This window comes from Lissotriton vulgaris, chromosome 10 (assembly GCF_964263255.1).
Source record: "Lissotriton vulgaris chromosome 10, aLisVul1.2, whole genome shotgun sequence".
Classification (NCBI taxonomy): domain Eukaryota; kingdom Metazoa; phylum Chordata; class Amphibia; order Caudata; family Salamandridae; genus Lissotriton; species Lissotriton vulgaris.
The window spans coordinates 575,468,640-575,484,871 of NC_141698.1; the positions used below are offsets into that span (position 1 = coordinate 575,468,640).

Consider the following 16,232-nt stretch of genomic DNA (forward strand, 5'->3'; position numbering starts at 1 on the left):
TCATCTCTCCTTCAGGAAACAACTCAAGACCTGGCTGTTCGAGCAGTAGCGCCCCCCCCCCCCCACCCCCCTACCCCTCCTCAGCGCCTTGAGAGCCTTACGGGTGAGTAGCGCACTGTACAAATGATGAGATTGATTGATTGATTGAAAAGATCATAACGTAGGGGAAGGACAACATGAAGTGCCCACTTTAGATAGTATTAAGACAGGGCGATATTTTGGGCTGGACGAATTTGATTAATACTTATGACATTGTTTGATTTTAGGAAACGTGGAGTACGGATTTTGTTAATTATGAGGGGTTTGTTTCTTACAATTTATTAGCACAGGGCACTACGTCAGGAAGAGCCAAAGGTGGACTTTTGACCCTAGATTCCATCAATCAGTCCATTACTGTAAAAAGGTATCTGATTGTAGGTGCTCATGCTCAGATCCTTTGTCTGTATGAGAGACAAGGACGCAATGTACTTCTCCTTAATTTTTATAATAACGTTTTTGATAACACTAGGGTGCAAGTTGTAAAGGATCTGGCCATTGTCATTGATAATTTGATTGCAGAATTGAATGTTTCTTTTGATTTTATTTGGGTGGGTGATTTTAATATCCCGACTTTTGAAATGTCAACCCAAAAAGTCTGCGGGGTTAAAGATAATACTGGTCTGGATGAACTGCATTTTCCCCATAATAGTTATGGAGAAACACTTAATAAATTCATGGGCGAACATGACCTGGAGATTTTAAATTTCTCAAAAGATGAAAAAGGCCAGACGTCCCTACCTTAAAGAACCGTTATACCAGCTCAATCATAGATCATATAATTGTCTCCTCCAATATGGTTCCTTACTGTCTGGCTCCTAGGATAGAAGTCTCCTCTCTGAGTGATCATAATTGTATTTATTCTAGAAACTACTCTTTGGGGGGGTAGGTCTGTCTGTCCTGGAAGAACAGTAACGAATATTGAATAAAATAGACCAAACGGAGTAAGACTGAGATGGAAAGGGGAAAAATCTGATGAACTACTGAGCTCCACTGTTAAAGAATGCTTGGCAGAAATTACCCTTACCCTAAATAATAATATTGAACCGGATCGGTTTTAAACGTTTTTAACGGCATTAACAAATGCATTGAAGCCAGGTTTACTAGACATGATAGAGTGCAGCATAAACATGGACTGGGTTGGTTCGATCATACATGCACTACACTAATAACAGAATTGAAACATGCATTGACGTCAAACCCCAGGGATACCGAGCTAATTATTAAGTTGAGATCAGATTACAAACTTGCTCTGAAACGGAGGAAAGGTGAGCTGCAGCAGCAGGCATGGCAAACCCTTAATCAAGCAGCTGAACTTTCTAATTGCGCACTTTTCTGGGCAACGGTCAACTCTCCTTTCCCCAAGGAGGAAACTATCCTGGAGCTTACCTCTAACGTTTCCAGCGATGGATGGGTTTCCCATTTCTCTATGATTTTTAAATCCGATGACTGTAATGAAACTAACTCTAGTAATTGGCCGGTGGTACCTTTGGACATTACTGTCGCTGAGGTTAAACTTGGTATTCGTGCAAGCAAGGGGGTAAGGCCCAAGGACCGGATGGGGTACCCATCAATGTCTATAAAGCAGCCCCAGAGATGTGGAGCCCTCTTCTGGCTATTGTCTTTAATGCAGCTGTATGTACCGAGGCCCCCATGACATGGGGGGAGTCAATCATAATCCCGATACATAAGAAGGGCAACAGGTCAGATGTTAAAAACTACCACCCTATTTCTCTTCTAGACTCCTCAGTTAAGATCATGAGTAAAGTTATGTTGGCCAGATTGGAAGAGTGGGTGGAGCAAGAGGAGATTTTGGCTAATAGCTAGCATGGATTCCGGAAGGGACGGGGTACACTCGATCAGTGTATAAATTTAGATCTACTGATCGGGAAGTACACGCAAGCCAAACATGGTTCACTATATCTCTGCTTTGCAGATCTAAGCAGCGCTTTTGATCTGGTGGACCATTCCATCCTATGGCCAACCCTGTTACAGCTTGGGGCACCGGAGGGCATAATCTTCTTTCTCGCCAGGTTATATGAAAAATTACTAACAAGTGTGTGCTATGACACCAAAGGAGAGTGTACCCCTAAAATTAGTGTTAACAGAGGTTTTAGACAAGGCTGTGTCCTTGCCCCCCTGCTTTTTACCTTATTTATTAATGAAATTGATGCAGTTTTAAAAACCATTAATGCTGATGCCCCTCAAGTCAACTGTGTCACAGTGCCGGTGTTATTATATGCGGATTACGCCGTGCTACTTTCAAGAACACCCATTGGTTTGCAATGTCTGATTAACAGATTTTCTGTTTTTTATTAAGGATAGGAAACTGGTCATCAATAAGGGAAAAACGCATACCATGACCTGTGGGACCAAAAGAAAATTGCCTAATGCCTTTTTTATTGATAGCCAAAAAGTACAACATGTAGATAAATTCTGCTATCTGGGTATAACCTTTTCAAAAGATAGCAAATGGTCCAGCGAATTTACCAACGTTCGTAATAAAATGGCTAAATATGCTCACGGGGTTTTTAGATTTGCGGCCAAAATTGGAGACAGACGTACCAGGGATATGCTCCTGATTTACCAAGCCAGTGGTATTTTTAAGTGGTTGTCTAGAGAGAGACAATCACAGCTATGTCCCCAAACACCTGCCCCATATAATGCAATTGACTTGGTTAAAATAAATTGTTGATTGTTTCTGAGAAATTTTTAATATAAATATTATGGCCGATCCACGTGCTGCTAGCACAATACCCAAAAGTGAGCTGAAATCAACATTTTTAGCATATAGAGTGAGGAGGCGGACATTAAAGATCGGGGTGCTACTCTCCACTATGTTTTATAATAGCCACATTGTTAACGAAGGTTATCCCCTATATCTAGCTATGGTGACTAGACCATCCCACAGATTTGTACTTACAAGACTAAGGTTTGGGCTGCTACACCACTGGATTCAAGCAAGCCGGGCTGAAGACGGCTGGAATGCCAGAAACCGGTCCTCGGAAGCTTGTTTCCGGTCCAGGGAAGACATGGCTTGGCAGTTCGGGCTGGACTGTTCCCATGAGGCACAGGGTCAGACTGATTTGCATATAACCATGTCTGAACTGGGGTGGCAGAGTGGGCTAAAGAACGGTGATGGATTAAACCCAGATCTTTTGACTGGGTGTGAGTGTTTGATTGATTCAAATGCTCCGTCCATCACCACCCCCTTTTGTACCACACCATTTGGTGGCTCTGCCCAGCCTTAAAAATTACCCGATCGGCCTATGTCTGTGCGATGGTCTATCAAAACAAAGCACCTAGCACTTTCTACTGATTTGTAAATTTTACATGAATTTTCGTATTGCCTATTTAAAACCCCTGTTTATTAAATATGACTCACGTACTGTTAATGAAGCTATGAAATTAATTTTTAATATGCAATCTGTAGATATATGCTTTTTTACTGCTACTTTTTTAAAACAATCAATTAATGCCAGGAAAAGTATGTTGTTTTAATCTTTGTGTCTGTATTTTTGTTCAACTCTGCAATATCTGTTATCCTATGTGTTATGTATGCGCTTTTATGGTCATTTTTATATGTACCGAATAAAGCTTTATGAAAATGAAATGTGAATGTATAATTGCATTTGTGTGAAGTGTAGGAGTGAAATCTAAATTTTGCTGCTCTACCTATTTATTAATTTCCTGATATGTTAGTTGAACAAAGTGCACGCAAATGGGTGCTCTGCTTTCCCTAACGTAAGCCGGTGCATGTATGTTTATTATGGGAAGACAAATCCGACAGGCAGCAGTAGACTGGAAGCGCACACAATGCTGGGCATTTGCACATAGCCAAGGATAAACAGATATATACTGAGCGCCATCTTACAACCACCATAATATCTTCAAAACGATTAATTTGAGTAACACGATGGAACCAGATCTTGTCGAAGCTAAAATGCTTAACTTATTTGTGTCAACGTACTTTAATACATCGTTGTTAAACCTTACAATGATTCGGACCGTGGTTTATTTTTATGTAAGTAAATTACAATCTAATTAACACGAGGCCCCGTGTATAAGTAATAATTTCGAAAATAAAAATACCCACATCAAATGCTACAGAGAGCAAAACCTCGCTTTGTAGAAATGTGATCCATCTGAACATTCATGAAAACAACACTGCCCCAAGATGGCGTTCTCGTCAACGAGACCTTTAAGGTGATTTTTTGAAAAGTCTTACCATCCAATCTAATTTAGTGTATGTACATGACACTTGTAGCCCGAAAACAAACGAGCATAATGTGTACGAAGATTATAAAAGAACTACCGCTACGGACCACATATCAACTTTCACTGATCGGACTTCTTTGCAGCGTTTGAAGACTACAGAAGTCAAATTGCCCCCGCCCCTCCGCAGCTGAGTCACTCAGGCAGCACCAATCGATACCGGAGCTGCTCACTGCAGTTGCAGGAGGAAGCTGGAATCCTGAGCTGTGCCACTAACCCTCACTACACACATCCCAAGCAGAGTGGCTACTGGCACAGCGTGGGCCTCCAACTCCCCGAGAAGGTTATGGCAAAGGAGGGGCAAGTGTTCCTGCGGGCGCGGGACAGGACATTTAACGCCTTCAGTGAAGGTACAGGTGCTTGTACCGCTGGGTTCCTGGCTTTTCCTTAGGGAAGGGAGTGCGAGTGGGGTCTTGTAATTTACAGGCACGTCCAGCAGATTTGAGGGTTCCTCAGATGCTGCTGCAGGAGACGCCAATTTTGGTATTACCAACTTTTATCAACATAGGACTACCTTCTGTCATCTAGCCAGATGCCATGAGTGGGTCTTTAGGGCGGTCTTGTATTTCTGTTAGTTCACAGCTCTAAGCATGCTGGGAAGTGTTTTTTCCATGTAATGTTCCTTTGATGGGAAGAGGAGGTTTCTGAGGTGGGAGTATCAGGTAAGTGACACTTCTCAGGCTCCCTTTGTGCGAGCCTACAGGGAGAATCCCTCTTCGTTACTACCTCTACCTGACCATGGACTCTTCAACGCACTCCCTTACAAGCTTGATTAGTCACTATTCCTCTCCAGTGCCCCTTATCTCACAGATGACCTTGAGCCCCGCCCCATATCAGGCACCATCTCCCTGTAAAAATATTAGTAAAATCACCTTCATACTTAAAACATTGAATAGAGCAATAAATATAATTAGCACGCACTTTAAAGTATGTTCCACAGTGGCCCTTATGGCCCGACTGCTAATTAAATAAACAAAAACAGAAAGGCCATGACAGGGCAGGCTTCAGCGCTGATGCAAAAGTCTTTTTTGGCGCTGCACCAAAAACCTCTTTCACCGTAAATACCTTTACTACCACCTTCCAACAGTGTACCTCATCCATCCATGGCCCCCCTATTGACCTCTTCCTCGGATTCCCTCACTGCCACCCTCCCCCCAGTGCCCCAGTCTCTCTGTAGCCCCTCCCCCTCATGACCACCTCCTCAGACTCCCTCACTACCACCCCCCATCAGTGCCCCTCATCTCTCCCTAGTTCCTCCCTCTACCCCATGACCTCTTCCTCGGATTCCCTCACTGCCACCCTCCAACAGTGCCCCTCATCGCTCCATAGCCCCTCCCACTACCACCTCCTCAGATTCCCTCACTGCCACCCTCCACCAGCGCCCCTCATGTTTACGTATTCCCTCTCTCATATGCATTTAATTTGTTGTATAGCGCTGCTCATATCAATGTAGTGTGTGTCAGTACTTTACACCACGCACACATTATACAGAGACAATGAATCATACAAGTATGTAAATCAGTCTACAGGGAGTGTCACATTAGCCAATGAGGATTACAAGGTGTAGAAATCACATGTCATCCATACTGGTGGGCAGTATATTTTAAGAGGGTTTGGTCTGGGGAAACACAACCTTAGGATTTAAAGAGTATTCCATAGGGGTCAGTTTTACTGATAAAAATGTATATCTGCCCAAACATACTAATTTTAGCAACATTAGAATAATGAAAAGCCTTGGGAAGTTCTAACTATATCACAAAACAAAAAAGCGAAGTTCTAATTATACAATTCATGTTTGTTTGCAGCTCTTTGGTGGCAGTTCATTGTTCACTGCCTTTTGTTAGGATTGCAACTTCTGAAGTAACACAAGGATCTCTGTGACAAAGGCTGTAACCCACTGAGCTATCCACATAAAATACAGTGCATCTGCATTTTAAGAATACTAACAAACGATTGCTCTAAAGCAGGATCAGTAATCACCAGCTTTATCTGGGCATTTTGTATTGTTTTATTGTTGACCAGCATCGGCTATGATGAAATGATAAAAACTGTTTAAATGAAGCACATATGAAGTATGTGTCCTGCTGGGGCTGTCAGATTTTAAAAAGAATTTTTTTTGTAACACATTCTCTTACCTACTCCATTAGTCATACTTTGTGTCACAGCCTTATGTGATAAGCAGCTGCAGGGGTCAGGGGGTGACTAGGAATAAACAGACCACTTTTCCCCTGCGCTGCACAGAAAAAGAAATATCAACGCAGCAGGGCCGTAGGCAAAGGTTACCAAACGTTACCTTTGTCAAAGAAAGGATTTGTCCCCTTTCACCATGCAGAGATGAAGGGGTAAAAAACTAAACAAAGCCTCCTTAACATGTAAATGGTCTTTTAAAGACCTGTGAAGTACTTTGGTGCGGCTGCGATCATCTTAAACTGTCTGTGTGTGTGTGCGCCCGGGAAGCTGTCCCCCCGGGCTGACACACACGACCTGTGCGTTGCACGCCTGCCTTCAAGCCCTCACTGCGAGGGCCAAGGCTCCTGTTTGGGTGGGCCAGGCTCATCTTTGGGTGGGCCTGGCCCACCCGCTAGAACCGGGCCTGGTTTGAAGTGATTTCATCTTGTGTTTGCTATTGTAGGTTAATATTTTAAAAGGAAAAACTACAGCGTTTCCTAATTTTCCCAATGTTTAGTATACCCGTTTGACATTGAAATACCAGACGCGATGGTTTAATACTGACAAGAAAACCCTCTCTGTTGCTGGTCTTTTTCTGTGACTTAGCTAGCTGCAGAAAGGACAACGAATGCCACTCCTTTTAGAAGCACTCAATGCCAGAGTTGTCACATTGTTTAGTTTCTTAACGCTCTAACCCCGATTCTCAAATCTATTGGCAGCTGTACACTTCATTGTTGCACAAAAGTGCAGAAAAAGTTAAATACGCATACAGTATTATGATTGAAAGGGTATGGTGGAATTGCTATTCTTCTAAGTTTAATATAAAGGCTGATAATATGGTTGTTCTGGGTGGGGCACCTGGTAGAAGTAAGTGAAAACAATGCAAAGCATGTTGTTTTCTACACCCCTCCTACTCGCAGTGTCCCATCGTGGAAACACACATGAATGTATTACTACATTAACAGGAATTTATAATGGAATACACTGTCCTACCTGCATCAGAATGCAAAAAAAACTACACTGGATGTGCTCTTTAAGTACAGATCTTTTTTTCTTCTGTATGATCATGTGATGCTTTCTGCCCAAGAGCTCCCCCGTTGCTACACTGCCCTAATTCGGTAACTTGGAGTTTATGATTTCCTTTGGGCATCAGTTTCAAGATTTGTCATTAATAGTCAAGTCAATAATCTTTATTCGGATATTTCATTATCCATAAAAGTAAAATTTTACACACATATTCACGTACATGGTCATTAATGATAAAAAATCAGCATTAATATTAAAAATAGTAAAACGTTATAACATTTTCCATTTCATTAACAACAGCAGCAATACTTAGATGGAAGTGTGCAAAGTGCGTTATTACCCAAGAGGTCGCCAACTCTCAAATATATTACTATATAGCAGCATCAAGTAAGTTGTAAAAGTGCAAAGATCCCATTTGAGATTGCAACAGAACATACAGAATGCATGGTTTCCATAGCAGCAACTAAGGGAGCAAGTTGTTAACGCTCATATAGATTACAATTAACAGCATCGTATAAAGTGCAGAAAGTGAAAAAGTGCATAATTCCTGTTTAAGATAACATTCATAATACGGTGTGAAATGCATAGTTTCCCATAGCAACCACTGGGAGAGCAGATTACTGGAGCTCATATAAGTTGCGGTTTGCAACATTAAGTAAAGTGCAGCTGTGCATGGTGCAAAATACAGAAAGTGCAAAAAACCACTAAATGCATATGAAGCGATCTAGTCTAACAGACATCCGTTCATAGAGGAACGAGAACGGATAGCCATTTTTTAAAAAGGTGCACACACGATATATAATACAATCATCTTTAAGCTGGAAAATAATTTTATAAGCTACTTCAAAATTCTTTATGCCCTTAGCTCTAAAAAACGGTATCAATAGCTGCATACTATATTTTTGATAAAAAGAGCAAAAGAACATAAAATGTAATATGGATTATTTCCCTGGATTTCCCCAAGGACAAGCTAGGTTCTCAATATTTGGTTGGTAGCCTATAGGGAAGCACAGTAAATATTGTATAGATCCTGATCTTAATCGAAAAAGAAGGCTGCGCTCCCAACGTGTGATGTCTTTTAGGAGATAACTGACAGGTAGACACAAAATGGTTTCAACGTCACCTTTCATTGGGATTGACTGATTCCTGATTGTATCTGATTTCCCCGTAGTATTTATATAGGGTTTTACGGATGATCTTCCCATCAATCCCATCTAATTGATCTGGGTTATCAAAGATGTACTTAAGATTAACAGCTGTCAGGCTCGCACGTACTTGGGCCAGCCAGGTAATTTTAATGCCCTGATCACATTTAAGGCAATCAACCTGAATTTCCCTGGTCAAGGAGGCTTCAGGGTTTTTCCAAACCTTTAACCAAAACATGGCAGGGCGTGACCTGATGTAATCCTCCAAATATGACAATTTTAACTCAGTATGGCTTACAAAAGTGGGCGATGAGATAGGTATTCCCAAAAGCCTTTTACAAAATCTGTTTTCCTCAACCTGTACATTTTTTAGGTTTGTAAATCCCCAGATTTCAGCCCCATAGGTAATATTTGGTACACATTGTGTCCTGTAGATTTTGAGTAGTGACAGTACCACCTCTATTCTTTTTGGTTTGGGGAGGTTCCGTACTTTATCGCTTTTGTGAACTTAAACCGTCCATAGGCCAGATGTGGGGTCCATGAACCGCTATCTGTGAATTGTATGCCCAGATAGGGAAAAGTGCGAGTGCATAGCAAGCAGTCTTGGTCCAGAATAATCCTATTAATGGGATGTTTATTAGGGCCACAGCACATTAAAAAAGATTTTTTTAAATTGGTACAAATATCCAAACTATACATAAAATCTACAAATCCCCTAACTAAAATTCTCAGCGAGTTCGGTGTACGACCCATTAAAACAGCATCATCTGCATATTGTAAGGCGGGGAATTTAGTGCCATTTATTATGGGGACGTTGGGGGTTTTATTAGACAAGACATTATGGAGTTCATTAATGTATAAAATAGCAGTGGGGCAAGGACGCACCCTTGTCTTGAACACCTCTACTGACCACTATATCTCCTGACACTGCTCCGTCCATGCTAATCCTTACTCTGGCTTTTAAATCTCTATGCAGGTAGGCAAAAAAATGTACCAAATCTTTATCTAGACCATAGTCCAGGAGACGTTGCCAGAGCCTTGATCTGTTGACAAAATCAAAGGCGGACGAGAGGTCCATAAATGTCAGGTAAAGTGGACTGTGTCGAGCGATGGTATACTTTCCTATTATTAAGTTGAGGTCAGACACTGTTCCACTGTTCCTAGATGGCTTCGAAACCCCAACTGGCATTTATTCAATATGTTTCCATTCTCTGCCCATGCCCTGATCTTGTTGAATAAAACTCTCCCCAATATTTTGAGGGTATCAATTAATGAAATGGGCCTATAGCAGATCTAGATCCTTTTTTAAAAATGGGGATGATTACAGAGGTTGACCATGTACTGGGGACTTTAGTTGAAGTTAAATTATTAAAAATGTTTAATAACAGGGGTGCCCAGAACTCTTGCTCTAATTTCAATAGGTAGCCCGTCCGGGCCTGGGGCTTTATTTCCCGCACTCTGAGATATTGCCTCCTCAACCTCATTTAGGGACATTTTAATTTGAGTGGGCGGGAGGTTTTCCAGAGTGTCATCACAATATGGCGGGGAGGCATATATTTTAGAAAGGTGGGCGACCCATGCTTCGCTGGTAATATTACAATCAAGAGGGGTAGATGGTTACCCGAAAGCTCTCAAAGACTTGGTGGCAGACCCAAAAATATTGGTATTGTTAGTTTTGGCAGCGCAAGCCAGATTGTTCCAATGTTCCTTCAAGACCGTGTCACGCTTACATTTTATTTCCCTTTTGTAATGAGACCTTAGTATACGAATAAGGGTAAGATCTCTAGGTTCGGCTGATAGAGCTGCTCTGAGTTCCCTATTGGCTCTGGAACAGGTGTTGTCAAACCATCTAGGCTCGGATTTATGTGCGGTCACTGGTCTTGAGATCACATTTTTAATGCCCTCACATAGTTCAGTTGATGCATGGACTGCCTTGGGATTGGGGTCTGCCAAAGTAAGGCAGGCCTCACAGAGAGAGGGATATGTTTTTATCATCCTCGTAAAAATCTCCCTATAATCCATACCCCTCCATTTGACTCTCAGGGTGTCAGTTGAAAGATGTAAATTGACCGCTCCTATTTCTCTTCTAAAATTAGGACGGCATGCCACCTTTAACAATACAATAATAGGATTGTGGTCTCCAAAGGTTGACGGTCTTACCTCCACCCCGAGTAGATAGTCTTGCAGTGAGGGGGATATAAAGACATCATCTATAATAGAGGCTCGTCCAAGGCCTCTATACGTAGGGATTGAATTATCAGTGTTATTTAATGGGGCGATATCCATCGCATTTATAAGGCTAGAATTTGCTAAATGATCTAATAACTCATAACCTCTCCTACATGGGTTGTTTGGGATTAGCTGGGGGGAGTTCCCGTTGAATCCCTTTCCTATCTTGGCGTTGAAGTCGCCCCCCAAACATATCCCCGCCAATTTATACTTTCCCAATAAATTGTCACGGTCCTGGATGAAATTAAAAAGTTTTACAAAATTAGGATTAGGTGTGGTTAAAAAATCGTTATTATAAAAATTAATAAAACAAATTGAGGCACCCCGTGTGTAAATTCGGACTTGAAAATTAATGTTCCCAGTGGGGATTGATTTGGCTCTGCCACCTGAGGCAATACTGACCCATATTGATAGGCCCCACGATGGTCAACCATATGAAGAATTAGGGGGAATAATGTTAAAACATTCATACCCTTCAAGGTATAATTCTTTAGTGGCCCAAGTCTCTTGTAACAAGAGAATATCGAATTTATCTATCATGTTTACCCAATCCTCTGAGTTTAGCTTTGGGGCTAACCCTGCCACATTCCAGCTCAAAACCTTCAGTGTGGAATCAGGACAATCAATAGAGTGGGGCTGTGACGCCCCAGAGCTATTATGGACAATCTCACCAGTATCCAAGCACACTGGGCTGTTAAGGTAGGTTTTGTGTATGGGTCAATCAAGGGCATCTAAGTCTGAGATAACCGAAAAGCGATTAACACACTGATCAAAAGGACTAAAAAATGGACGCTGTGTCGGTGGGGGTTTATAAAAAAACCCAAGTGGTAGGGCACAAATGTTTGTTGAAAAGAGACTGTTAGTTTCCTTAACTGCAAGTATGGATCCAACAGTCCTTGGCTGTGAAAAGCTGACGACAATACAATCCCCCCTGATGGTTTTCATTGCGGGTCCCACCCAACCCACCCTACTTACCATTAAAATTTCATGCATGTTAGACCTCCTGTACCCTTTATGTTTAGCCATCCAGTCCACACATTTGTTTCTTAGTTGTTCCCATGACTCTGTTGTATTTTTCTCTAATGGGGGTACCCCTGCGAGAACTAACACGTATGGACAAGAAGCATGTGGTAAATTCAAGTTGTCCTTATTTGGTTCGGCTTGCCCCTTGTGGCCGACCTCAGCGATGCTTGTATTAGCTGTCATGTTTCTTTGTGGGACGTTTAGGTTAACATTTTGGGGGGTACGAAGGGATGTTGGTTTATTAAGATTGGTAATGGTTGGTATTGATTTTTCAATTTGGGGACCTAAAGGAACATGGTGGGGCAGTTGCGCTCTGTGGGGGGCTTTTCCTGGGTATTTACCTTTCAAATTGTGTCATGACTTTCCCTACAGGGCAATGTAACCTTGGAAGTTAAAGTTTCCAGGTGATCTAAACGCTTCCACAGCTTATCAAAGCTTCTATCCACAAGCCCTTTAATACGATTATACAATGTATCAACAATAATGTCAACAGAGGTGTCCCAGAGAGTAAAATCTGAAAAGGCAGTTTGTGTGGACTTCATCTGGGTGGGGTTACATTGTGTGTTCAGCAGCTACGACGATTGGGTCAATGGGGTTACAACATGGGCCGCTGCTTGTAATTAGATCTGCGGTATTTGTATTGTCCCATAGCCACTTGTTTAATGTTGAACTTTGAGAGTTCAAACGTGGGGGCTGTCTTCGTTTGGGTTTTGGGCAAGGTGGTTTCAAAGCCTTCCTCTTCTTTTGTTGTCCCACATACTTCTGGGTTGGGCGATGGGAGCAAATTTACTGTGATCAAGGATTCAGTCGGGCTTTGATCAGCTTCAACATTGTTAACTAGTCCTGTGGGGTCGGGCCCTTCCATGTCTGGCATGTTCTCCCCAGTTACAATTTGTGGCGATTGTACAATTGCTCTATGCCTCAGTGAATGTACCACGCTTGGATCTATAATATCAGAGTGATCAATGCATGGTGGTTTTGAGGGGCCCAAAGACAATCTTCTCCCAGTGAGCTGGATTTCACTGCTCACCAAGTTCATAGCGTGTTCCAGCATATTGTCTATAGAGATTATTTTACACGCTGGCGTAATAGTGCTATGTTTGCCCATTATGGCCAATCTCCCACGAATATACAAAGTAGCAGAGTGCACCACTCACCACACGTTTTAGCCAGTTACAGGATGTCAGGAAATTTGCCCAGCCCTCTCCGGCCCCGGACGGCCACAGACGGTCCGCCCTTTGCCCGGGCTTAGCCCGGTGCGGCCCGCGCGCGATCCCGCCACGTGGGGGCTGTCTGCTATTTGAAGCGCCTCCGGGTGCGCCGGTGGCAGCTTGGCCGCAAAGGAGCCTGGATGATGAGTGCTCCTATCGGCGGCCGCAAGGGAGGAGGTCTGCGGCGGCGGGAGGACAGGCTGATTAAGGGCGCCAGTAGCCGGGAGCCAGCAAGGTAGGTTTTACAGAGAGTTTTAAAGCAGCACCATCAATAATAGTTTGATATAATTCACAAACCCAGACTTCTCACAGACACCTTTTATTATTATTGACCGAAGGTGGGGTGTTGTTCGTGAGATACAGCACAAAGGTTCTGCAATCTTTTGGATATCTGAATTACTGGATTGTGTTAGCTAGTAAGTGGAGTTAAATTCAACGATGGAAGCTCACAAAGTAACACATTCCTAAGTGTCTGGAATGGCAAGCAACTGCCATTCCAAGTGATACAACAGAAATCATCTACCATGGCTTTCTAAAGCAAGCACAAGAACGCGCACAGTTTATTTATCTATTTTATGCAACGTGCAGAAGGACCAAACAATCCAACATTCTGGGGCTGCTGAACCAGAGATGATCCTTTTCAACAGATCTAAAAGCGCACAAGTAGTTGCATCGTCAATTCCAAATTGTAATAAAGTATTTACTTTAAATGTCATTCCCTCTAAAGAAGTGGGCCTTGAAATAGAATGCCAAACCTTCATAATATAGACAAGCATTGAAATAGCCAATAGGTCTCGCCTTTGGGACCTTATAAGTATTTAGCCATGCAGCATATTATCCTGGCTGCTAAAAGATCTACTGTTACTTCACATGTCACTGATGAACAGCTACATACACACACAAGGGTGAGCTTTTGTGCTATTTAATCCCTCTGAGAGTATTAGTGCATGTTAAGATTTGCACCTTCACCCATTAATCCTCACTATATGCAAGGAAGTTCCGCTGTCTCCAGAACTGTAACAAGCAGGGATACTGGAGAGCTTAGAGGCTGTGCAGTGGCCCTCCCTCTGTAGGAAGTTGGGCAGTGAAACAGGAGTTGAAGCTACACTACTGCAGCTCCATGGATATATTACCTTACCCAAACAGTTACTGACATTTAAACAAGGATTTATGTAACTCTACATGCAGCACTAGGCAGGGGGTACTCAAGCCTGTAGGCAAATTGGGTGCATTTCATGATATGGCATTGACCCTGGCCTGTTGCAAGATCAGTCAATCTCTGCAGTAGGCCATCTATTTCTGAGGAGAGTCACACAATGTGCTCCATCCAAGAAGGAACTAGTTGGAATAAAAATAGCACCTATATCTTGAAGGTGAGTTTGGCATACACCCTCTGAACCATCTTCCAACCACTTTGGAACTCCTTCAGACACTGCACCAGGCAGCTGCAACTTTTAGCACCAGCCTGCCTCTTGCTCTGCTGTCAGTCTCTCACTCTACATGTATGTTTCAATCCTGGTTAGCCTCAGCTCAGGGATCCCACCCCTGGAAAGCAGCTTTTCTTCTAAAATACTATCAATCTATCTTTCTAAAACAGTGAGCTCTCACACCGCTCGGCTTTCAAGTGCTTTGGATTGGCAAGTGAATCTCTTTTGCACCATAAAAAAATGCATAGACGAGAATGATCAAATGGCTCAAGTATTAGTCACTATCGAATTTTTTGATTGATCTGTTTATTACATTTTATTTTTGCTTAGGTGATCCTTTCGACAGGCAAATACAATATCAATTGAATCAGTAGGCAATCTCCTAAACAGATTAGCCACCATCTAATGAATAGGCCATGAATAGAATAGTGTTTGTGTTGTTCTGGGAACAGCAACAAATATACAGTGCATAATTTGTGTAGGTGTCTGCTCTTATTTTAGGGGCTGGAACCTTTTTTTTCAACACCAGACTTTGATCCAGAGCAAGAGAGACAAACAGCAGGAAAATGAGGAGAAAGATGGCAAACAATGAAAAAGGGAGAAGTCAGGGATGGAACAATCTGCACGAGTGGGAAGGAGAGACCAAAATAAAGAGGCACAGGGTGAAATAAAGACTAGGCAGCCCTTAAACCCAACAGGCAGTGCTGGACTCGGGCTTCTAAAATACCCTGGAGCTCCTACTCGTTTTCAAATTCAGCAATGTACGTTATGCGATAGTTCCACAGATGTGTAAGTATTATGGAATGCAAACATCACAAGGTGATGCCAGTGACAGGCGCAAGGAAACATGCCCACTGGTGCTGGGCGAGACTGCAGAGGAGCCGAAGGTTGTGAAATGCCCCAGCTCTCCATCACAATTTCTTCACCTTAGCCTCTCGGTGTCATGGGAGTCGTTGCTAAGGCTTAGTGAAACTTTGGGTGCCTCTTACTCGTACATAGACAACAAAATGACTAAAAGGCGAGGAATGAGGAAGAGAAGGGCTAACCAGGGACATGAGTGGCTGCACGGTGCGTGCTGGGGCTTGAATGTGCTGGTAGGGTAAACCAGGAAGCTAGGTGGGGGGGGGCAGCGGGGCGAGCGCACGCTAGAGAGCCCCATGGCTGTCTCCCCGCATGGGGTCAGAGCAGCATCATGAGGGTGGGGGATATCTGTGAGACACACCTGGGGAAACACGTGCCTATAGGAGATACATGGAGGGTAAAGAACAGCTGCATGGGAGATAAGACATGCACAGGGCGCCTGTGACACAGGATATGTCAAAATAAACAAGCGATGAAAGACCAGCGCAGCCGCGAAAGAGAAAGTGACGCCTTACGGGAGCGAGCAGCGGCAGATGCGATAATTGCAAAATGATGGCGCCGCTGCTCGTTCCCGCAAGGTAAACGCCATACATGCACAAGGGCACATTGGAAGCAGTGCAGTACATGCATGAGTTTCCAAAAAAGTACGGAGTGATTCCAAAAGGTCACTCCAAAGCAGTGATTGCACATTGCATAGGCAAGACCTATAAAATCACCACTATGAGCTAGTGGGCTAAATCATCCGAGCTATGATCGGACTGCAAATTTAATGTCTAATCCAGCTACAGCTCACAAACGTATCCTCATCTTCATAATTCGATCATCAATTG

The 16,232-nt window shown here is 42.9% G+C and overlaps 1 protein-coding gene across 1 annotated transcript in view; it reads left to right on the plus strand.

Annotated features, from left to right (window-relative positions):
- Positions 1–4,509: 4,509 nt before the first annotated feature.
- The window catches only part of CPPED1 (calcineurin like phosphoesterase domain containing 1), an 832,655-nt gene continuing 820,932 nt past the window's right edge, over positions 4,510–16,232 (plus strand). The window contains exon 1 of the mRNA XM_086941424.1: positions 4,510–4,661. Within this exon, the coding sequence (XP_086797550.1) occupies positions 4,598–4,661 (64 nt within the window). The 5' untranslated portion in view covers positions 4,510–4,597. The remainder of the gene's footprint in view (positions 4,662–16,232) is intronic.